The sequence below is a fragment of the Python bivittatus genome, unplaced genomic scaffold (assembly GCF_059951505.1).
Source record: "Python bivittatus isolate LINGU-HERP-01145 unplaced genomic scaffold, Pbiv_v1 ctg000980_np1212, whole genome shotgun sequence".
NCBI lineage: Eukaryota > Metazoa > Chordata > Lepidosauria > Squamata > Pythonidae > Python > Python bivittatus.
The window spans coordinates 40,169,117-40,195,337 of record NW_028277125.1 but is presented as its reverse complement, the minus strand read 5'-3'; the positions used below and the strand labels follow the sequence as shown (position 1 = coordinate 40,195,337).

At 36.6% G+C, this 26,221-nt stretch overlaps 1 protein-coding gene across 8 annotated transcripts in view; it reads left to right on the top strand.

Annotated features, from left to right (window-relative positions):
- Positions 1-22,974, top strand: part of STAG1 (STAG1 cohesin complex component) — a 205,397-nt gene extending 182,423 nt beyond the window's left edge. For 7 of the 8 annotated variants that reach the window (XM_088132685.1, XM_088132686.1, XM_088132684.1 and 4 more), the window contains 9 exons: positions 125-226; positions 1,415-1,575; positions 4,315-4,443; positions 6,893-7,098; positions 12,007-12,178; positions 18,053-18,163; positions 21,440-21,554; positions 21,931-22,011; positions 22,092-22,974. In XM_088132685.1, the coding sequence (XP_087988811.1) occupies positions 125-226; positions 1,415-1,575; positions 4,315-4,443; positions 6,893-7,098; positions 12,007-12,178; positions 18,053-18,163; positions 21,440-21,554; positions 21,931-22,011; positions 22,092-22,115 (1,101 nt within the window). In that variant the 3' untranslated portion in view covers positions 22,116-22,974. The remainder of the gene's footprint in view (positions 1-124; positions 227-1,414; positions 1,576-4,314; positions 4,444-6,892; positions 7,099-12,006; positions 12,179-18,052; positions 18,164-21,439; positions 21,555-21,930; positions 22,012-22,091) is intronic. The other variant, XM_088132691.1, reaches the window with a different exon arrangement.
- The last annotated feature ends 3,247 nt before the right edge of the window (positions 22,975-26,221 follow it).

Genomic DNA, 26,221 nt, shown 5'->3' with positions numbered 1-26,221 from the left:
GTGCAGGAGGGATGACTTATTAGAAAAGACAATCTAAAACCCCAAATGAGAGGTTGATTAAAAAAAGATAGTCAATAAAATTAAATGCATTGCTAACTAAAATGTACTTTTTTCTTCCTTTTAGTATTACAATGACTATGGTGATATCATTAAGGAGACATTGAGTAAAACAAGACAAATAGATAAAATTCAGTGTGCAAAAACTCTCATTCTCAGCTTACAGCAGGTAAAAATCTTTAGCCCCATTACTTCTTAAATATGTCTTATATACAAATAACTTTCTTCATATACTTGAGTGTTCTGTTGCTAACATGTGACCATACAATAGAGATTGATATGAATATTTATGAGCTATCACAGAATTTCTGATTAGGATAATTTGGAACAGTTAAAAAATTGTCATCTGTGATCAGTTCAGGACTACATCATAAAATTATTTTATTTATTTGTTAATTTATAGCCCAACTTTCTTATAGTTGCTCAAGGCAACTTTCTCCTATTTTGGTCCATAACAACCATCCTGTGAAGTAGGCTGGGCTAAGAGTGACTCGCCCAGTATCACCCAGAGCTAGACTATAACCTGGGTCTCCCTGATGCTAGTCCAGTGTCTTAACCACTACACCCTACTTGTTTTGAATACATTAATTTAATTAAGTATTGATTAATTTTGATAAAATGGATGTGAACAAAAAGGCTGTACAATTCACTACAGTTCATACAATACAGTTAAAGCAGAAAAACAGTGTGCTCCATACTACTATCTACAGTATGCATTTTTAGAATTGAATTTCAATAATTGCACAGTATTATACTTGGGCCAGCATTATGAGTTAACAACTTGTTGCATTGGAAGCTTAGATGGAGATCCCCAAACTCTTCTCTTTTTTGAAGTTGGAAAGAAGATTGAGAAAGAAGATGATATTACAAGTAGAGTTACTACTATTCTTTTTTCATATAAAGGAGAAGGGCAAGGAGGGGAGATTTCTGTAACTGTTACTTGGTAGAATGACAGAATCCCATTGCTGAATATTAGTTGAATCAGAGAAAAAAGGAGGAGAGGCTGCTATAGTAAAACAAAGGCAATCAAAGTCTTTTAATAAGCATTTACGAATGTCTTCCTCCCTTTTTTACAAAGGATGTTGAGAGAATACTTTTGGTTCTGAATGCCAGCTAACTAAGAGAAATCTAAAAATCACAGTTTTTGCTATGACTAGCTAGTGCAATCAAAAATTATAATGGCCTGTCCAACATATAATCTCCATATAGAAAGGGCAGACTATACATAGACATGGTAAGTCTGTCAGATAGTTTACATCATTCGTTTCTTTTCTAAGATCTGTGGAAAACACAGCTCTAAGCCCTAAATATTGATATAGAATGTGCCACTATATTTGTAAAGATTTGAACTATTCAGTTCTTTCTGCAGCTGTTTAATGAGCTTGTTCAAGAGCAAGGTCCTAACTTGGACAGGACATCTGCCCATGTCAGTGGTATTAAGGAGCTGGCCCGGCGTTTTGCTCTTACCTTTGGTCTGGACCAGATAAAGACAAGAGAAGCCGTAGCCACCTTACACAAGTGAGTGGCAAGGAATGCATTGAAGTCAAAAATATATTTGAACCCTTTTTTTAGATAGGGTATCAATATGTGCAGTAACAGTATACACTGTTTTGTTGAGTGTGTGTGTGTGTGTGTGTGAGAGAGAGAGAGAGAGAGAAATTCATTGATGTTAGAGGAGAATAATTAGGCTGTTGTAATAAATAAATATTTTTAAAAGTTGATTGTTACATATTACAGATAGTCCCCAGTTTAAGAATGCGTTCCATTCCCAAGGTCTGTCCTTAAGTTGAATTTGGATGTAAGCTGGAGCCGTATTATGGTACAACACTATATAAGTAGTATTGTGTAATGAACCAATGTGTATTTAACTTGAATTTTGCTACAATAGGCTCCATTCTTAACTATGGGTTGTCTGTAACCCGGGCATTCTTAACCTGGGGACTACCTGTAGTCACATTTTCTAAACAACACATTTTCTATACGTGTGTATTGTATTACATTTGTTCTAAGCCATTTGAAAAGATATGATTGCAATCATAAATAGCAACACTGCATGTTATTTACCACTAGATGTATGACCTCTAACGTAGGTAATCAATGCTTTAAAATTGTTTTAATATATAAAAAGAGAGAAGTCGTAAAAGAAAATGTTAAAAAGAAGAAAAAAACCAAAACCAAATAGAAAAAAGGATACAATATTTAAACGTGATTAAAACTTTATTACAAAAAATAATATTGAACAGTCTGTCCATTATATCTATGGAGAACCAGTTCACAAAGAGAAAACTAGCACAGATACTTGATCCAGGATTGTAAATCTGCAGTCACATCATCTTTCTAATATTGAAGATAACCTTTTTTTTTTTTTTTTTTTTTGCTGACAAATCCATAATTCTTCATATAGTAAAATCTGATTTTTTGGTATATAATTCAAAAGTCCATTCAGATCTTGAAACTCTACTGATCTTTGTAATAGCATGTTAACAAACTTAAGGGTATTAAATTAAAATGGGGCAATAGTGGGATAAGTATTTATTATGAATAAGGGTCCTCTCGTTCATTTAACATTGGCACCATGGTAAGGTTGACATCTGACCCTTTTTTGACATTCTTGGGGTATCCATTAAATATGAAAGATATTCTTTTGTGGAATTAATCTCATTTTAAGATCACAAAACCTAATTAATATTTTTCAAGTCTCTTAACTATTGATTTGTTAATATAGGATATTTCAATTCTTTATTCCAGAGTTCTTGCAAACAATGAATATCTACTTTAGCAATACTTTTTAATTGTTTGTTTTAAAAATATTGTGGGTTTCGAATAATCCAGAATGCAGACCAATAGTGACAATACTTCAGGAATATTAGACACCTCTAATGCACCTGGCTAAAATTGTGAGATCAAGATATGTTTTAAGTGAATATACTGCCATTCTGCAATTTTAGCCATCCAAATCCATCTTGTAATAACTCAATTCATTAAAGTCTTGATCAGCTGATTAACTGATCTAAAGTATTAGAACTTCTACATGGCCATGATTTTTTCAAAAAGTACATGCAGTTTTCAAGCTGGGATTGTCCTAGAGTCTAAGTTAGTATTTTGAATAAAGGTTAGAATTATACTTCCATCCCATCATCATCTAAGTGTGCCTTGCAGCCTTTAATACAAGAAATAGAATAGAGGTATTGCTAAAGATGGAGGCAAGCTCTTGCCATGATATCAGAGGGTTAGAATTTGTCCATAATAATTTTCTGATTGTGTCCACAGTACTTTATTTACCTGTTCTCTTGCATTCTCAATGCAAGATGATGCCCAATATATGCCTAATGATAAAGTTGGAAGTCAGGTTAATGCTTCCATCCTACATGATAACTATAATTTAAGGAAAATCTAGTGGATTCTCCTTCTCACAAAACATTTCTTAATATCAATCTGTTTGATAACTTATTTAAAAGTATTTGTATAGGAATACCTCTAAGTAAACACATTGGCCTTCATTATAGAAATGTCACATTTTTAATGTTTCAAGTGTATGTCAGGCCTTGAACCTTATTAGGAATTGTGCTATTGCAATAATTGATGATAAAACACAAATAATAAATATAAAACAAAAAAATCCATTTCTTTATTAGACAGTATTTATAATCTGCCCCAATTCCAAAAGACTCTGGTCAGCTAACAAGAAATTAAAATTAAAACCAAAACAGGAATGATATAAGCAAAAACCAAAATAATACAACAATGGTGTCTGTGATGATCATGCATAATCATCCAGAGCTGAAGGTATTTTGAAACAATACTGATTTCAGTTGTTTTCGAAAACTAAACAATGTTTCAGCTGCATGAACCTCTGGCAAAAGGATGTTCCACAGAGCGGGGATGACTATCATCTAATCTATCGTCTAGTCCACACTAGAAAGGAAAAAGTCTATCATCTAGTCCACACTCTCAATGATACAATTTGGTGGAAGGTGTTTTGCACATTTAATATAAAATGAGCGGCTAGGAGTGTAGTATTGTCCCAATCTAGAATACTCTTCTGCCTTAAAAAGGTTTGTACATTTTATTCAGAATACTGTGGTAAGACTGGTTGATATGTATGATTTGGAATGTCTCTCTTGAATCTGAGGGATTGAATATGCAGGCACAATGTACTGAATCGTCCTGTCTTGTTCACCTGGTATTTTACTTCAAGTTTGTATAGAGTTTATAACATTTGACACAAGTACTTACCTCTTGGGTATCTTATTACAGAGATGGCATAGAATTTGCATTTAAATATCAAAATCAAAAAGGACAGGAATATCCACCTCCTAACCTTGCTTTCCTGGAAGTACTTAGCGAATTTTCTTCTAAATTGTTACGACAGGACAAGAAAACTGTGTAAGTAATATGAAATTTTGCTGAGAGTAAGCAACTTTGTTGATAAGTGATACGTGAAGTAAAGGGTCTGTTTTAACTGTATATTTAATTACAATTTCTATAAATTTATTTAGGAAAGTTCTGGCATCGAAAATTGACTTATGTTGAAATTACTCTGATATTCTGAGTGCAAATCTCAGTGTTTGTTTTACCATACCCTAACCCCCAATTTTCATTCTCAAAACATTTGATATATATGATATCTTTTGCTTCTAGAGAGGAGCCAGTCTTTATTGTAGTCTACCATGTACATCCAGGCAGGAACCATTAACATTTCTGAGTTAGATATTTGTAATGTGGAAGTAGAATCAAACTGAGTTAATCTACAGGTGAGATTGCATCTTTCAGCAGTATCTGTTCCTCACTGCAGCAATCATATTCTCAGTGTAGAGGAGGAGAAGAATTTAAGCTTTGCAGAGTTGGGTTGTAGAGAAGGGGGAAAAGATAAGGCATTGTATGAATAGACTGCTTCAGCCTTCCTTCAAGCTTTTGGTTTGAATCCATATGCTATTTTACTTAGCTTCCTTGACCAAACTGAGAAAGCTAGTCTGTTTCTGCATAATATTGTGCATAATATTTTATTTAGTCCACCATCATCCTAAGACGTCTCAGTAGTATGCAGGAGGCATAAAATAGGCATCAATTTTAAAACTGGAAACATAAGTTCAAACAAAATAAAGCATAAAAACATCAGAACTGGTTAAATAAATTTTAACTTGTGGAAATTTTAAAAGGTTTATCCTAGCACTGAAATTATTGCATCAGAATCAAATATTCAACATAGAGGGCATTTGAGAGATAGCACACTACCACTGAGAAGAATCCTCTTCACGGCAAGCTTCCATTGGCAAGAGAAAAGCCTTTTGCTGAAGTTCTTATGACATGAGCTCATTAATATATGGAAAAAATGCCTCCTTTTCCCCTCCATTACTATGTCCTTTTATATTATCAAATTTTACATTTACAATGTTATACATTGCCTATTATTATAATTTCTCCAGAAGTATGGGAAAGGAAAGAGTGGATATACAAAGTTACTCTCTACTCATTGCTTAGAAGAGAGTGGCAAAACGTACTTTCCAAAGAGTTATTCATGTTAGTCTTTATCTGTCTATTCTATTTTTACCAATTCACTTTTTATTCTGTTTGTGAATTATTTTTAATATTTAATTCACTTGATAAGAAGTATTAGTCATACAAATGCAAAAATATAAATGTGTGCCTTGAAAACAGATGTAAGTTTGCTGCAATTTATGTTTCATTCCCTCCCCTTCCCAGAAAAAAATAGAAATATAGGCAATATTCATCTTTATACCACTATTTACTGATCTAAATTCACTTTATGTTTGAGAGCATACAGTGCAATATGTGTGATGTTATTTTCTCATACAGTTATTGTGTTTGTTATATTTTTATTAATTTTAAAAGTATAATGGAATCTGAGGAAAAGCTAAAAAACAACAACACCCCAAGGTGTATTTCATGAAAGTTTTGACATGATCTTTTCAGTCACATTTTCTGACTCATTTAATTTATTTCAATTTCTTGAGGGAAAAAAAGACCTGGGGGACTTTCAAAAAAATTCTGAGTTCACATCTGTAGTCTTGAAACTGTAATGGAAGGCTTGAGTGAGGAAGATACTAGAATGGAGGATCAAGGTTATGAGGAGGGAGGGGGAACATTTCAGAGCAAGCGCTTTCTCAGTCCGCAGCAAGACCATGGGAAGAGAAAGAGGATGAGGCCAGCCCCTCCCTAGAGTCTCACGGGGTATATCCACTAGTTGCTTTAGCATAGGTTTAGTCTGGCGAGATTCTGTCTACTAAGTGCAAACTAATAAAGGAACTGGACTGGACTGGATTGCCTCATTGTTGTTCTTGGGCTGAACCTGACAGAAACGGAGTCATTTGCGTTTTTGTTCTCAAGAATTTAAAGAGTATTCTTCTGGAATGCACCTTTTAATACTTATATGTCCAGTTAAGTTTTTTATTCCTTGATAATTTATATCATTTAATGCTGTTATTCAGTCAATTCTTATGTAAATTAATATGTTTTATAAGCTGCGAATGTATTAGAAACCCTTCTTTTTCTTGCATTTACCTAACTAGCTTATAATGCTTACAAGAAGTGTTCATTCTTTGCTTATTTTCCTTATTTAAAAGTAGCTCTGAAAACAAATGCCATATATGTAGTATCTGATGAATGTATTTTTATCCACAAATAATTGAGTTATATTGCTAGCCCTCCAGAAAATCAGGGCAGATCTAACTCTTAAATCAGGAGTATAGAATATAGATAATCCTGATGCAAGGAACTAATGAGTAATGAAAATAGAAGCTATATTGTAGTTGTAGAAAGCTATTTTAGTCATTTGTTTATCTGTACTTTTCTCTCTTTTTCTTCTCCAACCCAGTCACACCTATTTGGAGAAATTCCTAACAGAACAAATGATGGAAAGGAGGGAAGATGTATGGCTTCCACTGATTTCCTATAGAAATTCATTAGTTACAGGTGGTGAAGACGATAGGATGTCTGTGAATAGTGGAAGCAGCAGTAGCAAAACATCTTCAGTTAGAAATAAGAAAGGTCGACCTCCACTTCATAAGAAAAGAGTTGAAGGTAAATATGGCTTCAAAGGTCATGTATTATTCTGTGGTCAGACTTAACGGTAAATAAAAATGTGACTTATTCATGAGTTTATTCAAATAGGTTTCAGGAAATTAAGCTAACATCTCTTTTCAAACCAGAATCTTTTAACAACAGAGTGAAATATAATTTCATTAACCCATTCCTCAGACAGAAATAGGTAAAGCAATAAAGTTTGTAGCCTGAAGAGTCCTTTGCACTTAAATTAGGCAAAAGAAGATACATTAGGATATGGCCTTTCAGCATAAGCGGTGTGATGTAGAATACAGAAAAGGAGTAAGAAGTCAATGAAATTAAGATTGGAAAAGGAAAAAAAAAACCTAAGTAAAACTAATTTACACCAGTAACATTTACTCTTCATTCTTTTCTAGCCTTGAAAACCTTTGTTTCTACCACATGCATACGTAGACTCCTATATTGCTTTCTATTCTTAAAACTTTTCACTTCTTTCTCTTTGAGAATCTTATCAATTCTATCCAAACTTGCCTGGAATTTTTGGATTTCCCAATTTGATCTTCATTCATTCACCGCATGTAACCAAATTATCTCAGCATACTTCTTTCACTCACTTTTTATTCAATCCACATTCATTTATCACCCGAATATTTTTGATCTTATCTCTTCTTGACCTCACACACTTCTTAAGTAACCCATTGCTACTGCAGTTATTTTCCTCCCATCATACCAATGCTTGTTTCACTATTTCAAGGTAGGTAGATATATGCTTTTTTATCCAGCCATTTTTGCTTCTTTCAACAAATGTTTATTCTTTACAGTAGAGTAATATTACCTACTATCATTTTCACAGCACTGCATATCTTAAAATTTCTGCATACATTTTCCCATACTTAATAAAAATTCTACTAAGGTACACAAATTAATCTACTTACTCCAATGATTCACCCTCTAGGTATAATGTGTTTTAACATTCAGTGCAAATCATTCAGGTAACAAGACAGCATCATCTGCATACAGAAATGCATAATATTCTCTAATATTCCACCAAGGACCCTACTTCCCTTAAGCGTAACTCCACATACTTCTGTAGCACTCTGTAACATCCTTCTTTTCATTCTGTCCAAGCAGCTTCCACTTCCTCTTTCCTTACATTAACTCTCCACTCATTTTCTTAGGAGATTATTTTCTAGTTCTTTTTCATTAAGGATTTATATTGCTGTTCCTGCAAATCATTCTCCTCTCCTTCTGTTTCTTTCACTTCATTCCTTTTCTTCTATGTCCATTTTTTCCCAAGATCTACCCTTGAACTACCAAAAAGTAGTCTGTCCCACTTTCAGAACCTGCCATCATCCTTGTACATTTCAATTATTCTCTCTTTCATCATAAACAATTAAATCAATAATGATTTTAGATTGATTCTTTTACCACATGTATATACAAATAACTTATTAATTATGTTTAAACCAGCAGTTCCCAGACTGGGTACCGCAGGGCACTGCAGTGAATTCACAGGTGCCCCAGGATATTTTACTACTTAATAAATGGAACCATTAGTGAGTGGGCTGAGGCACCCCAGGGAAGTGCAGTGCACAGTTTGGGAACAGCTAGGGGTGCTATGAACCAAGAAAGTTTGGGAACCTCTAGTTTAAACTAAGTTTTTAAAACAAAAACCTAGATCTTTTTCTAAGCCAATGCTTAATAGGCACCATTCATTTTCACTTTTTTTTTTAACTCTCTCATCTCATTCCCACCCATTCTTTCATGTCACCTAATCGAATCTTTTAATCCCTTGAATAGATCACCAGGAGACAATACATGGCTAGGTTCATCCTTGTTGGGACTCGTCAGACATACATAGCCAGATCTTATTCTCTGGGGTTCAAACCCTCTACCAGGAATTGAACTCATAGACCGCTGCATTTTAGATGACTATATACAGTACATTAGCTATAGTAGCTATCAGGTCCTACCATTCAATACTGTTGCAGGAAGGGATATATAGAATTTATCAGAATGGTATATATAGTCCACCCTCCCTTGAGCTCTCAGAGGGAGATATCAGATGTTACATTAAATTATGCCCCCATGTATGAGGTTTCACATGACTTCCATCAACCCTCTTGTGGGGGAGAGGGGATTCTCTATTTTAACAGTGTATATTTTGTGTGGTATTTTTACTTATATAGACCACCAGGAGGCGGTACATGATCAGCTTCATCCTTATTGGGACTTGTCAGACCTGTGTAGCTTGATCTTATTCTGTGGAGTTGAAACTCTCTACCAGAATTGAACTCATGGACCACTGCACTTTAGATGACTATATACAGTGCATTAGCTTTAGGAGCTATCCTCTGAATGGCATTTATTGAGAATATTGCACAATTTCCCCCCCAAATTTTCTCTGATTCTTTCATTAACACCATTCACTAGAGTGTAATGTACAGCTATTGCTAACTTATACAGTATATTCTTACTTTCATACACCCCCGCAGCAACCTAGGTGACAGTTCATAGTTGATGACATGACATAGAGCTAAAATATATTTTATAGCTAAACTTATATCTACCCTGCATTTATTAATCAGCTTCATTTCTGGAATCAGACCACCTTCAGCAATCTATTACATCCTTTCCCTCCCACTTAGTTTAACAATCAACATTTCTACTTTTCTTTCTTCCTGTTCATTCATTCATGTATGCGTACATTTTACCATTTGTTCCTCTTACATTCCAAGTTGCAATCTTCCATATGCTGTGGTTGTTATTAGACGAGTCCCTAGTTATTGAGCCCCACTACCTATCCTCTTAAAGTTTTCACTTGTTCTTTTTTTTTTTTTTTTTTGGTCAGAGAAGATCTAGACTAGGTTAGCATCTGGTTAGCATATTTAGTTACATCCATGCCATGTGTAGCATTCACTGCTAACAGTAAGGGCAGTGCCATTTAGAAGAAAGTTTTTATAGAAATTATAGTTGGCTTGAATTTCATTTGAAGTTGTTCTTTCACATTGCATAGATACACATGCTGCAATATTTATATACATTGTTTCTAATTGTTTGCATTTCGTCAGCAGAATTATTATCTGTTGTTTTGCAAATTGTTTGCATTTCGTCAGCAGAATCAACATTTATTTTAGTTTTTATGCATTTATTCTTATTTTATCAGTATAAGGATTTACAGACCATAGTTTCAGAACTAGTCAAGCAGTGTCAGAGGAGTCAATCCTGTGGGTAGACAAATTAAGGCAGGTTTTAGTCTCAATTTAAATATTTTCCACTTCACAGCAGAGAACAGGTTGGGCATGCTGCGTGGTACTTGAAAGATACTTCGCAACATTTAGATTCCACGGTCTCTACCTTGCAATAATTATCATAGGGGCCAAACTGAGTGCCATACAGAAGTTGAGAACATGTATTAGTGGTAAATAGCTTTAAAACTGCAGTAATGAATAGAGTATATCTGGCTTGGTGAAAGATTCCAGTAGCTGAAGCTGAGTTCTGGGAATTCTGAGCTACATAGTTTGAATGAGCAGTTCTCCCAACTGAGGCCTGGAAAATGATTCTGAGGCATTTAAATACAGTGGTACCTCGGGATACGAACTTAATCCGTTCCGTGACTCTGGTTGCAACTCGAGTTGGTCTCAAGTCGAGGTAAAGTTTCCCATAGGGTTCAATGTAAATCCGGTTAATCCGTTCCGCCCTCCGAATTTGGTCGCAACCCGAGGCAAATTTCCCCATAGGGTTCAATGTAAATCCGGTTAATCCGTTCCGCCCTCCGCCCGAATTTGGTCGCAACCCGAGGCAATTTTCTCTTCAGAGCCTTAATCCCACCAAGCCTGCTCTGCATTTTCTTTGGAGCCATGCTAACACGCACAGCAAAAACCTTCGCAAAACACCGCAAAACACACCACAAGCCTCACCAAACGTCTCCTTGCTACCGCGACCTCGCCCACAGGAAGCCGCGACCGCATGGCAGCAGGGAAAACGGCCGCAGATCCGGTTCGTAACTAGAGGCGAGTTCATAACCCGAGGTAAATTTTTCCTGCCGAAGCTGGTCGTAACCCGAAACGTCCGTTAGTAGAGGCGTTCGTATCCCGGGGTACCACTGTATCTTGACTTGCTTGATTTTGTGGCCATTTAACTGTCATATATGAGTTCTAGGACGTTTAGCAAAGACCTTTTTTTTTCATAGTTTATCACTAGTTCTTCATCCTTATAGTAAATAGCAAGATATCCTGAAGCGTGTTTAAGCCAATAAACTTGATAAGAGAACTGCATTATCAGCGTTCAAGAACATTGGAATATGCTGATGAGTTATTTTGGTGGAAAGAAATTGAGGTCATTTTGATGAACAACTAGGGAGTTTATATAGAATTCAAATAATTATGGAATTAAAATGCAGCCCTGCCTTACTCCCCTCAGAGAAAGAACTGCCTTGGTAAGATAGCTTTGTTGGGTAAATCAAACTCTTAGGCAGAAGATTTCATGTAGCTTATATAGGAGCAATACTAAACACCTGACTATTCTAGTAAAAATGTGTTTGTCCCGCAACTTCATATGTAAGTGTGTAGCAGGCAAAATTAATGCAATACGATAAATGCATATGGACCATGTCTGTGGTAAACATTGATTGTATTATACCTAATAACCCTTCAAATACATGACTATTAAGCATTTTTCTGGTTGGGATTGTATTTCATTAATTATTTGTTTTATTAATTAAGCAATAATAAATTAAGCTTGATGTATATTGGAAAAAATCTGGAAAAATTGCTACATGCATTCTTCTTAATGTTTAAGCATAATAGAAAATTAGATTTTGACATTTCTGTTAAGAATTTATCTGTTCAAGATCCATATTCTGTTACTATCCACATAATTGCACAAAACCATTGCTTACTGTAATAGTTTATTGTTATATATCAGATGAGAATCTTGAAGGCTCTTGGCTGAATAGAAATGACAGCATCCAGACTCCAGGTGCTCTCCAGACCCCTCAGCTCACATCAACGGTGTTGAGAGAAAACACTCGGCAAATTGGGGAGCAAATACAGGAACATGAGTCAGAACCTGGATCTGAACAAGATTTTTTAAACAAGTATGTACCAATGAATATTTCTGCAATAACAGGAAATTCATGTTAAAATACTGCTGAAAATTCCAATAAAAATATCTTAGGTTTAGAAAAGTGTAGTTATTCAAATGTAGTCATACTGTGAAGTTCAAAATGTTTTAAAACATAAAACTAGAGTGTATGCTTTAGGTTTATGATAGCCTCTGAAGCAATTAGATATCACTTCATTTTCCAGAGACACCCATACTTGGAAGCACCCACTTCTAGCTACCTATTGCCACCTTTGAGGCCACTAAAAGAAAAGAAACAGCTCTTGCACTGCATTTAGATCCACCTTTTCATTTTCTGAATTACTTGCTACCTGTAATAGAAATGTGAACTGTTTTAAAATGTAATGATCTAAAACAGCCTTCTCATACTTCATTCTCCAGATGTTTTCATTTTCAGTAAACATCTGGCAATTACAGCCACAGACCTCCCCTAACTTTCTTTATCTATAAGTTTTAAGGTGTTCTCCATGGGTCTTATTTTTGGCTCCATCACTGAATCCCTGAAAAGGATTAAAAAAAAAAAACCCACAGGTTGACAAGCAAATTTGGCTGTAGCAGGTGCTCAACTCCCATCAAACCCGATGGACATTTCAGCCCAAGCCTTGTCTGCTGTATAGACTTAAAAATACAAAGTTGCCACACCATTCTGCACCTGATGGACTCAGGCATAAAAAGAAAGAGAAATGTAATCTATCACTTTAAGAGTCTAAGCCCTAACCTTTTATACTAACCCACCCAACCAGTGCTGTCTGTTGATACCATAGTTGCCATACTTCCTTCACCACTACCTTATTCTTCCAACCAACAGAGGAGGTCCAGTCTGGGATAATAGCATACCTCTTTCAGAGATAACCTGTATTCTAGAATCTACAGTATCTCTGAAGGTGAATCAAAGACAGATTTCCTCATACTTGCTCATAGCTATCTCTACATTCCCTGCCCCCAGGTATCTCGCCTGGCTTCAGGTATCAGTTCCTAGAGACTCTTCAGCAAGAGGGATTATGAACTTGACCTTATTTCTTGTTTCAAAAGATCACTTTACAGCTTCCCTAGTATGTGAAGATAGGAGTTCAACTAGCTAATATGCATGACTACATTCCTTACATTAGAGGTAATTGAATCAGGAACCACACTGCAGAATCTTGTTTTTGACATGGTTCAGGATGATGTTTCCCTGCCAATTATATGCTTATGATGCCTGCACTTCTCAAATTGACTAAGGATTAATGGACCAAACCATCTGCGTACAGAAATGCACACATATTCACATCCCCAACTAACATGTTCTGATGTCATCACAAGCATTCCTTAAACATTTATTCACAAATCGCACATCCCATTCTTCCAATCCTTCAGAAACTTTCTGGTCATCCCCAGGTCTCGTGAGAACAGGCACACTATTTGGAGAACAACAGGAGTCCCATTCTCACGGTGCTTCAGAAGATTTCATTCTCCAAATCACATGCCCCATTCCTTCTCTAAATAGGACACCTGTTCTCGCGAGATCTGGGGAAGACCAGAAGGTTTCTGAAGGGTTGTGAAAATGGGGTACACGATTTGGAGAAGGAATGGGGCACATGATTTGGAGAAGGAATGGCGTGAGAAGCTTGGAGAACAGCATGAGCAGCCTCAGGAAGAAGGCCTGGCGTGGCCAGCAGCTGCCTCGCATACAGTAGGGTCAGACTGGGTGCACCTTGTCAGCAGCAGGAGAAAAACAGTGAAGGTCAGCTGGGCATGGCAGAGCCTGTGGAGTGCAGGATGGTGGGAGCAACTGGGGATTTGCCCAGTGGTGCTGGGGTGGTTGGCCATGGTGTAGGGCTTGAGGCAGCATTTCTCAGTGTGACAGCGCTGGGGCTGAAGTAGAGGCCTGGGGGCAGTGGTAGCTGGCTGAGACTACTGAAGGCCCTGGGACTCTACTTCAGCCCCATCCCCAGTGCTGCCACCAACGAATGCCGCTGTGCAGGGTGGCCAAAAGTGTATAGTTGGGGAAGATGGGTGGGTGGGGGGAGTTGCAGCACCCCTGCAGTTGTAAGCACTGCTGAGCTGGGCTGGGGCAGCTGTGGCTTTGCATTGCACTGCAGCATCCCCCCAACTCACACACAGCCTGCGCCGGGCCTCCCAGGGCCTCCCCCAGCCCCCTGTGGCATCCCCGTATGTCAGGCCTAGCCCAAAGAACTCCTAGAGACCATGCAGGTTCAATCAGCAAGGTTTATTAGCCAGCGCCTGTTTACAGAAATCTTCTCAGACTGACCACTAGTTCCCAGGCACAGCTATTCCCTATCTTCTGGAATGTTTAGGGATGCACCAGTTTTCTCCGCTTATCTCCAGAGCATTGCTTTCACCCCCCTTCCTCCATTCCAGTCCATCACATCGTGCTCCTTACCTGGTACTCCCTCTGCTTAACAGCCCGCAATTCTCGGTTAATGCCAGCAACCAGGAGTGCTGGGATTGTGGTCGCTAGGCGATGTGGTCACTTGTTGTTGTTTAGTGGTTAAGTCGTGTCCGACTCTTCGTGACCCCATGAACCATATTGCGCCAGGCCTTCCTGTCCTTCACTGCCTCCCTGCGATGGAAATTCTGATCCCAGTTGTCATTAAGCGAGGACTACCTGTATAGACAAACATGAAAGTGAGTGGAGAAGATGGCATTAACCATAACCCTTTGGAGTCATATAGTTTCAATCCTCAGGATTAAATCAGCTAGTACATGGATTGAAGATCTCCCATTCAAGGTTGAAGATTTCTTTAATGAAAAGACTGATAGTACTCTGCATAGAGTACAAAAGTTTAAAACCACTGTTATGTAGGTAGATTTATATCTCTATAAGCCGAATATTTAGTGATCATGCTTCTGCAATCCTGCTTATTCCAGAATGTAGCATCCTACCCAGAAATCACAGTAGCACTGCCAGACCACTCACATCCATAGATGACCCTTTCCAGTTGAGGGCCAGTCAGAGACCCAGCCAGGTAGTCATCAATCCCATAACCAATATCACCTTTGACTGTGACATTGCTTTGGAAACTGACTGTCCCAGTATTCCAACAAATATGTCGATATGCCCAAGGATTCCTGGATCCTAACTACCCCAGTAAATTCACCAAAATGTTCCCTCCAGTTCAGCCAGACATTCCACACAGCCTCATTCATTTAGAATATAAGGGGCTCTGGTATGGCCCTTTTATACTGCCAGCCCCTTTTGTTGCCCTTCTCTCGGATGCCTCCCATTCCAATTTGGGAGTCCATTATGAATGCCTATGAATTAGGTACCCTGTCAATATTCTGATTTACTTCAAGTTGCTAACAGCCTTAAAAACCCAATGTATATTTAAGAACAGGTTTATGATCAGGACAGTACAACTAACCTCAAACAATATAGCTGTAGTCTGGTATAAAATAACATGAGACAAAATCACATACTCCTGAAATTCACCATCAGGATTTGGAACTAATACATCCAGTACCACATTTTCTTAGTACCGTTCTATCTCTTATGCCAAGAAAATACTCTTGCAGGTGTCCTCAGCTGCTCTTTCTCAGTGTCCTGTGAATGGCAGTTGAAGAGGTCATCTCATGGACTAATTCACTTGATAGTGCCAGCCTGTGGTTGATGTTTTTACTTTAAACACAGTCACCATTGCATGAAGTACTGCAGTAGAGGTGTTTATGACATACATTCTCTACCAAATGCATTTCTGTACAGGTGGGAGGGCAAGCTATTTTAACTGCCCCCATTTTTTCTCCTGTTTATATAGTGGTCAAAACTGATTGAAGATTATCCCCATTCTTGCACAGTGGCCATGCCAACACTGATTTACTTCCATAGTAGGTCTGTCCCAACATCATTACTAGCATCTCCCAGTTATTCCCAATCTCTTATCAGAGCCAAAGGCAAAATTTGTTATCCAGACCTCACCACATTCAACCTCTGTGCCAGGAAAATCTAATGGCATTGAGATAAAATTGAACAAATGTTAATTGAGGCCAGAAGGCCATCCATGCAGAAAGTTTATAATTATACATGGAAACAGTTCTTATTTGCTGTGGCATTAATATGATTTTTCATTCTTCATCTCCATAAGCATAAAGAGAATCTTCTCTCATGATTATTAGGACTCACACTATGAGAATGGTGGTAAACTACTTTTTCGTGCACCAGTTAACAAGTTTTCTGTTTTTGCGCATCCTGCAGTTAAGCATTTTCTTAAGGGTTTGCTTTACAAATACCCAACTGTTAGACAGCCAGTGCTTTCATGGGGCTCATTTCTAGTACTTTCTGTGCCAATTAAAAAGCCCCTCAGTTTTGAGTCAGACCTATTGACTTGGAAGACTGCATTCCAAGTGGCCATAACTTCCAGCAGGAAACCAAGAGAGTTTGCAACAATCAGATCTAGTTTTCCCCATTTAAAGGGACAAGGTTACTCTTCTTAACCATCCTTCTCACCCATGATTTCTTTTTTTTTGAATGAGGAGTTTATACTTCTGACACTCTTCCCTAAGTCATTTATTATTTTGGATCAGGCCTTGCATACCCCAAATGTCTTTTGTTTGTAGGGACCGATTTATATTCTGTGAGGGGCCTCACAAAGACCAGTTTTATTCCAAAGACTCTCTAAGTGGATAGTTAATGACATTTCCTTATGTTGCCAGCTAGCATGTGTATCCTGTCCTGAAAATATGCAAAGGCTTGCCATTAAGAGGTGTATATCCATTTGGTTGCAGTTCTTAGTCACATTACCTGCAGGAAATCTGTATAGCAGCAACGTGGGTCAAAGTAGTTATGTTTATTAAATGTTACCAGTTGGATATACAATCCAGAAACAATGCAGTGGTCCCTTGCTTCTTGATTTCATCATAACCTGAAACCACTTCCAAAGTAATAACCTTGTTATTCATTCGTATAGATGATACACAGGGATTGTGATGAAGAAGAGTTGGTTACTTACCTATAATTCCTGTCTTCAAATGGTCATCTGTGAACTGCCTCCCTCGTTCCCCCCCCCAGTTCAGGTGCTTTCTTATTTGTGGTTCCAGGAATCACCAGGTCAAAGGAACTGAGGGGTAAGCCATGTCCTTATGTATATTACATGGCAGCAGAAGTCCTGCCAAAACAGTCTCTTAAACTCTGTAGTTTTCCAAGGAAGGTATTGCACAGGTGCAAATACTATATATTCTATATATCTATATATTCACAGATGACCATTCAAAGGACTATAATTAAAGGTAAGAAACCAATTCTTAGATGACAAATTCAGGATTGCTTAATATTTAGTGATGATAAAAATTAGCAGATTTCAGAGACATGCAGTGTAAGTATTCAACAGGAGCCAAGAATACACTTACTGTCTAATTATTTTAACAATTAGTGGGTAAAAGTTATTTCAGTTTGTACAGTATGTAAGCACATATATTTTGGGTTGTCTGAAATATCGTGATGCTGGAGCACTGTAGCCAAAATTATGAAATATCTGCATTGTGTGGGACAGGATTAAAGTATCAAAGCAAGTCTCTAAATTGCATTGATTTCAGTATTTCTATTTAGTCTAAATTGCAGATTTCAGTATTTCTATTTAGCTCATTACATTACTATATCCAGTCCTGTTATCTCCCAAGAGCTCTATGTTTGTGGTTTTCCTCCCCACTTCCCCTCATATTATTAAAACAATCTAAGGAATTGATTAGTTTAAGAGATATCAACATTATTCAGTGAGTTACAAGAGTAAGGATTTAAGTATAAGGTCCCTGCTCATATTCTGAAACAATTGAATACGGTACATTTTTCTTAGAAAGATAACATTAAAAATATTGTTAAATATTTATTTTATGATCTTCTGAATTCACTTTTAAGTCCTCAGATGCAAATATCTTGGTTGGGTCAGCAGAAATTAGAAGATTTAAGTCGAAAGGACAGGACAGGAATGAACTACATGAAAGGAAGAAGTGGTGTGAGACATACAGTGTAAGTATTCAATAGGAGCCAAGAATACACTTAGTGTCTAATTATTTATTTTAGTGGATAAAAGTTATTCCAATTTGTACAGTATGTAAGCACATATATTTTTGGTTGTCTTCAATACTTTGATGCTGGAGCACTCTAGCCAAAATTATGAAATATCTGCATTGTGTGGGACAGGATTAAAGTATCAGAGCAAGTCTCTAAATTGCATTGAAAATAGAACTTTTAAGTAAGGGTGTGCACATAATGGAAAATGTGTTCTGAGTTCAAAACAAACTATTACATGTCACAGCCCAGACAAAAAAGCAAAACAAAACAAAGCAGTTTCAAGTGTTTCAAATGTGGAAAAAGTGGGATTAAGAATAAGCCTTTGGGGCTGCAAAAATCTGAACACTTCTAACTCTTGTCTGAAATTTGCAGTTCAGAATTTTATGAAGCCAGAGTAACCATTTCCCCTAAGAATATAGATATTATACTTAAAAGGCAAGTGAAGAAAGATGGGCTGGCTCTTTGTTTTTGATCTTTCAGATAAGTATAACTCTTTTAATCAATTACTTCCTCCACGATAGGAGGCCATTCTGGAGGAGAATAGCACTACCTCATCCACTTACATGGAGGAAAGAGCTCCTTCTCCAGCATTGGGTCCTCTGTCAGTTCATCCACCACAGTGCCAGCTGGTGGCACCACTGCTGCCTCAAGAGGAGCAGCATAATCAAGTCTCCTTCCCTTGACTAGCAAGTGCTGGCATTGACTAGCTATCTAATGAGTCTAGCTGTCTCAATCATGGCTTGTTCACTGGGGTTTTTATTGCATGTATATGTGAGGAAATATAGTTTTAATAAAGTGCTTACCTAGCTTTAAGCTGGGCAGTGTAAGAGGAGCAGGGAGCTTTAAAGTAAGCAGAAAAAGGCTCTACGTAATGTATGTGCGTGTATATGTAGCAACTTCAGTGCTACCAGGATATACTTCTGAAATTGCTTGAATGTATTCATTTCCTCAAGTAAGCAAGTAGGCCTTATATGATGAGAGGGCTTTGTATTTTTTTTAAGGGGGTCAAAAAGGGAGCTGATTTGAAAAGCAAGAAGATGGGAGAGATGGGAGAATCCTTGTCTCTTTCTGTCTAATTAAATCATCCAGCTCACACCACTGAGTCAAACTGAAACTAAAATAAATGAACAAACAAAATGGGATTGAGGCTGTAGAGGCTGCCCAGGCGGGCCAGCAGGCAGGCAACCAGATTCTTATCACTAGTCATTACTACTCCAGTCTAGCATAAAGTCCAATGGTCCCTCACAGCAGCTGGTTCTTCTGCAGCTGGTTCTCCAGTCAGTCCTTTTCTATCATCATTTTGCGAAGAATGGCTCCTTCTCTCTGCCATATGTTCTTTAAATGCCTACTGCTTTGTTCCAAAACTCTCCTCAGATCACCCCCTACTAAGCTTTAATAGTTGTCATGTGGTTGATTCCTTCTGCTATACTAACACTGACAGGATAATTCAAAAAATATCACCCGTCACAAGAGACAAGATTTCTAACCTCAGCAGCTAAAATGGAATAAAACACTCAAAACACTTACGTGCAGAACAACCACACTCCAGATCATGTCTAGAAGAAAACATCTGGAATATATACTGTATATTTTTTAAAAAATAGTTTTATTGATCCATTTTCAGACATACGTAAAATAATGTAAAATAAAAATAAACAATTTACCATACACAAAAACAAAAGGAAAGAATTTTACACAAGAAAATACATAAAAAGAACAAAAAACTAACTACAACTATATCCCAAGTTCATCTGATTTTGTAAATCTTTAAAAAGAAAAATTAAGCTTTCAGTGTTGACTAAGCCTGTTCAAATTTTTTTTCCCAAACAGAAAGATAATGTGACATTTTCTGATTAACCAAATATATTCTTTTCTAAAAAAAAATGCTAAATCACACATCTCTAAAATCCAATTCTTTATATCTGGAATTATAGTATTTTTCCATCTCCTAAGGATTATTCTTTTTGCTATTTTTAGAGCATGAAAACCCCATCTTTGTTCTGAACATGTTACATTTCAAGTAGTTGGAATATAATTTAATGTAATATACATGTCTTTAAATAGAGTTTTCTCAAAAGTGCTGTCCACATATTGTATAACATTACTGCAAAAAGGGTGTAAGGAAGAACATGACCATAACTGATCAGTTAAAATGCCCTCAAATTTCTTTCAACACCAACACAAATCATCATTAGTCCATTCTTTAAGAAACATTCTAGATGTTTCCAATAGATACAGTAAACAACCTTTTGATGAATTAATTTGTTTTAAATCACAGAAATAAACTTAGTATTCTTTAAAACTTAAATCTGTTGGTTGAAAAGAACTGGAGTTTCCAGTTCTTGATTCCAAGGTATATTGGTTATAGATATTTTAAACTATTCCTTTAGCTTTTAACAGAAAAAAAAGTAGGTTTGGATTCTGAGATTGAATTCTTCAGTAATAATAACATATCAGTTATTTTAGAAGCTGCTAAAGCATCAGGTCCATATTGAGCTGTCAAAATCTGTTTTAACTGTGTTTACCTCCATTTTTGTGTTAATGGAAAGAAAATTCTGTTTGCAATCGCTGAAAATATTTAAAGTAGTCATTAAATGTGCGTTATGATCAAGCATGGACCATCCAAAACCAGTTCTATGCACAGAAGAGTACATATGTAGAATGTTTTGTATAGCTCTACTTTTAATGATAAAACATCCTGAATACATATGGGAATTTCTAAGCACATTATTTTGTGCTCAAATAATGCTCCCACCTCTATAACAACTCTGTAAAGTGGATTGGACTGAGAGTGTGACTGCCCCAAAGTTATCCAACTGGTTTTCATTTATAAGGGAGGACTAGAACTCACAATCTCCCAGTTTCTAGTCTAAAGCCTTAACTGCTACACCAAAATTAGCTTATGGGAAGATTGTCAGTAACAAGCTTTCCAATATTGTCCTTCAATCAATATCTACTCATATATTTAAAAGTAATGAAGAGTATTATGTTCAATAGTTTGCCAGCAGAATAAACACAGCTGATGGATGAGCTTTCTGTTCCCCTTCTACACATCTTCCCATGCTAGATCTTTTCAGGAAGTCAAAGACCCTCTATAGCAGACTTGAAAACCAGCGTAGAAGGAAGGAGAGAAAGGAATTTCCCTTTGGAAATGGGCACAGTCTGTTATGTCAGACTTTATTATTCAACTTTATTATTGATATTTTTGTATTTCTTCTACCTCCCAACAAGGCGGGGTCTCATGGAGGATGATGCTGAGCCCATCTTTGAAGATGTAATGATGTCTTCCCGAGGTCAGTTAGAGGACATGAATGAAGAATTCGAAGATACCATGGTTATTGATCTGGTCAGTAATTTTATCACTACAATTTTCATGTTAAAAATGTGGCTACCAATGAAACTAAACAACTAAAGGTTATTTAAGCAATATTGATGTCAAGGTTTAACAGTTCCTAATCATCCTGCTGTAATGGGAAGTGGGTGAGAAATAATTATTGAAACAAATATTTTTAAGTATGGGCCTGCCAACTAATATATAGATAGGTTTCAAGAACTTCATGTTTTTATTTCAGCCCCGGAATCTCTAAAGCTTATAATATAAATCATGCTTTGGATTCTTGCAACTGCTTTCATCTTTTTTAGTTTAAAATAATTTGTATAAAGGATTTGTACAAATACAGATGTATATGCCCCAACTAAAATGACAAAGATTTTTTTTGCAGCCTCCTTCAAGGAACCGACGAGAACGAGCCGAATTGAGGCCTGATTTCTTTGATTCTGCAGCTATCATTGAAGACGATTCAGTAAGCTTTTGAACAATATTGATTGTAATTTAATGAATAATTTTCTAGAGCCTAACTTTATTCTCCATTATATTTTCTAGGGATTTGGAATGCCAATGTTCTAAAATCTGGTGAAGACATTATACAAATTTGGAACTCTGTTCTTTAGAGCTCAAGGCCTATATACTGTGATAGCTAATATGAAAACCACATTTTGATGTGACTTGGTTTGATTTTTAACCAAATGATTAAGGTCATTTCCTTTTTGTAATGACAGAGAAGAGGAGCTTCTGAATGAAACAAGAAATATTGGCCAATCAGTCAACTCAGAAAGGCTGACCTACAAATCATTTATTTTCTCTGTCCTTGACAGTCCTAATACAGGTTTTTTTTCTTGGATAGGGAGAAGCTTTTAAATTAAAAATATACAGTTCTACATATGTTTTCAGAAAACATTGAATGAAAACAAAACTTTTTAACTTTATTTTTCTGCTGTACAACTTCAAAATGTTTTAACATTTGCCTTTTTATGTTTTAGAAGCTAGCCATTTTTATTAAATTTATGCCTGTCAGCCATTGACCAGCAGTGATGCTAATCAGCAAGCCATCCTGGCTGGAGAAGTGTTGTTAAACACACTGAATATGACTAGCAGTATGGTACACATCTAGATCTACTCTGACCATTGAGAGCGGAGCACTCTTACAAAAGAGGTTAGAAATCAGATGTGTGCATCCCTGCCAAAAAGTCAGATTCTGAAAAGAAAAAAAAACCCAGATTTTATACTTCTGAGAAGATTTATTTTTATTTATAATAGGGCATAAGAATAAGAGATGTCCATGAAGCCACTTTTCCAACAGATGCTGTGTAACATTCATTTTATATAGCACTAGGGGAACACACAAACAGCACATTTTCTATTGGTACTTGTTCTGTGCATTTTTAGCAACTTATACCAGCAAATAAAATATTCTCAGTAAAATAAACCAGTGGTTCTACAGTAATCTATTTGCTGTTTCTACTACCTATTTCACTCCCCATCAGATCTGAGGTACAAAAGCAGCAACCTTTCTTATGGAGCATAAATCACAAAGGGAAAAAGGGTGGGGGTGCGGGTGGGACAGGAGTCACACTTACATTTTCAAAGCAATTTTAACTGTACCATAGAGAAGTGTCTAACTTTCCATGCCGTAAATATCCTTTTGTGCTATTTTTGTAAATTAATTTTGCCAGTTAGATTTACTGTATGTGCTGCATAGAAACTGTGCTTAGATGGTGACGTTCTTAAGCTTACAATGGAATACAGCTACATTCTCAGTGTTAACTGTGCATTATTAAGAGTAATTATTAAATGATCTTTAAGCAGAGCAATCCAAAAAGTAATAAGCTAAATCATTGTTCTAAGAAATTTTCCATGTCTTCAATGATCTGGACTTTCATTCTGCTTAAATATTACAATTCTTCCTGGTAGCTGCTAATGTAGTTAAAGGATTTTTTCTTTACTTGATGTGAGTGTAGCTCCAGTGGATAAGAACATCTGTTAAAATGAGGCCAAACTGATAATCTTCTCTTTTTTCCTTGTTTTTTTTTTTCGGGAGGGTTGGAATTTGAATGTTAGAACACTCAGAAGCAGATCTTAACTCATATTTGATACATCCACTATAGAGGTGCTTTATAGAACAACTCCAAAATGACTGTAGTATTCTCTCTTTTTAAAAGGTCCGTTAATGAATTTGAAGTGTATTTAATGCATATCTGTTGAAACTTAAAAACCTAAAATCAAATAATGCTACTTTCATTTAGCAGTTGGGACTTTTACCTCTAATATTTGTACTTGTCTCAAAATTGTGATTATCAAAAACATTTGATCCAATGATTCAGCCATTCCTTTAAGGTAGCTGTTTAGAAATTCTAAAGTTGCTAAAGTCACTGGGCTGGTGCTTCAGGACAAAGTGCAAGTTCTTTCGAAAAAGTGGTAAAAAATTAATGCAATAGCCCTTCAATTTGATGGGCAGAGTCATACTATTGTTGGTTTGAACCCAGTAAAGACAAATCTTGTGCCCCACCACCCTTCAGATGAAAAACTTAAATGTCATTGATCATTACAGAATTCTGTGAAACAAAAGCTGTTTGCAAGCAAGTTACCTCCAATGGGTTTCCAGTTCAGTTTGCAGTCAGTAGGGTTTTTTTAAAATGTGTCTCCTTGATTGGTTTTGCTAGTAATTCTGTAAATTGTACATTTACAACGAGGTTTTTTTTTCCTTTTGTACAATTTAAAACTGATGCTTCACTTTTCCTTTAATAAACTCCTCAAAATCATATGTGCAGTGGAGTCCTTTCCACAAAAGCATTTCAAACTAGTGCTTTCTCTTGGTTTGCTTTCCATTTTAAAAAAATCTTACAGTGAAGCTTGAAAAGTTGGATTCATTGTACTTATCATGATTGCTTATCTTCCTGCGTGCCCAACATTCTAGCAAAATATGACATTGAAGATATTTTTCTTTCTCAGTGAAAACAAAAAATGCTTATGGTCTCTCTGTATCACAGATGTGGGATTTGTGCATAGTATTGCTCCAGAACATTATTTAGCTCAGTTTTGACAGGAAGGCTGCCCTTATTAAAAACCAGGTCACATAGCAACATTGTAAGAAACCTCCTTTAGGTGATAGTTAAGCAGTTCATCATTCTAAGATCTTTTAAGTTACTTGGTTCATTCCCTTTGTTAGTGTTTTTGACTGACTGACTAGATTTTTATCCTGTCTTTAACTTTTGACTGCCCTCAGGGTTAGATTATAGCAATTGTTCTCCTCTGTTTGTTGGTGGACTTTAAGATGTCTCAAACTGGATAGAGTTTTCTAAGAGCACTCTGATGAAGAGTACAGAGGAGTGATTCTCATGCTCTTCATTATATTTTTGTTGATAGTGCCTAGGATTGCATTTCCTTTTTGAGGGGGGTGGGGGAGAGTTGCAGCAGTATCACATGGTTGGCTTATGTTCAGCTGGTGATCTGCCAATACACCTAGATATTCTTCATGCATACTGCTGCCCAGTATAATTCCTCTCCCCATCCTGTACTCGTGCCTTAATTGTTCAGCCTACATTGTATCTATCTAATGGTAGCACAGTCTAGTCCACTTCTTTAATAGTATGTGGCCTCTATGCCATTAAAAAAAAGTATCAGTTGCATCTTAGTCAACTGATTTTAGAATTGTCATTTAAACAGAAAGGATTTTTTTTTTATAAACGATAGTGTGTATGACTGAACAAAATTTGTTGCTCAGTGGAGCTTTTCTGTAGTGCTAATGCCACATCTTTCAAATCCTCGGGCAATGTTTTGCTCCGCTTTTTAATGTTTGAAGGTGATATTTTTAACACATACATTTGTATGATGTGGTAGTGAATTATGTGCTTCTAGAAGTGCCTCACCCTATCTCATGGCATAAAGACAAGATCATGTTACAACCAGATTCTTACTTTTGTACCCTAGTTGTGTACTAGTGTACCCTAGTTTTGGTTTCCATGTTAGCTAGGACATAGTTTTCTTTTTAAAACTCTTATCATTCCCACACAATCATCTTTTGATTGTTTGGATGTTAAAAAGTGTTTAGCCATCTGTGTTGACTGCATGAAATTGTTCTGTCTTACTCTTTATCATAATAGGCATCATTGTAGACTCCCTGGATTGTTGCTACTATTACATTGTCTTATCAGGATAGTTCCAAGAATCACCTAGTATTCATAGCTACTCCACTAGAGCAACAGTTATGTCAACTGCATTCATCAGGGGTATTCCCTATCCTGATACCTGCAAGATATATGCCATTTTGTGAACTAAAACCAACTAGATGTTCAGGCTAACTGCAAGGTTTAGGCATGCTGCCTTATTGCTCATTTTATCTTAATTATACCTCTCCTCTTTCTCACTCTATTTACTCCCCCATATCTGTGACGCACAGAAACCATGATGAAAATAATAAATTGCTTATCTATAACCTGGCTATCTTTACATTCATATGAACCACCAACCTTCCCAGCTCTAGGTTTCTGTTTCCCAGGGCCACAGTGATGATCCAGCAACTAAGAATTCAATGCGATCTAGCTTTTCAGGAAATTGACATCCTGCCAAAAGTTCCACAACATTGGTTTGCATACACACAAACCTCATACAGTACATATGAATTCATGGATGGCTATTCAGTAACTAGTTACAGATAAGCAATTTCTTATTTTTTT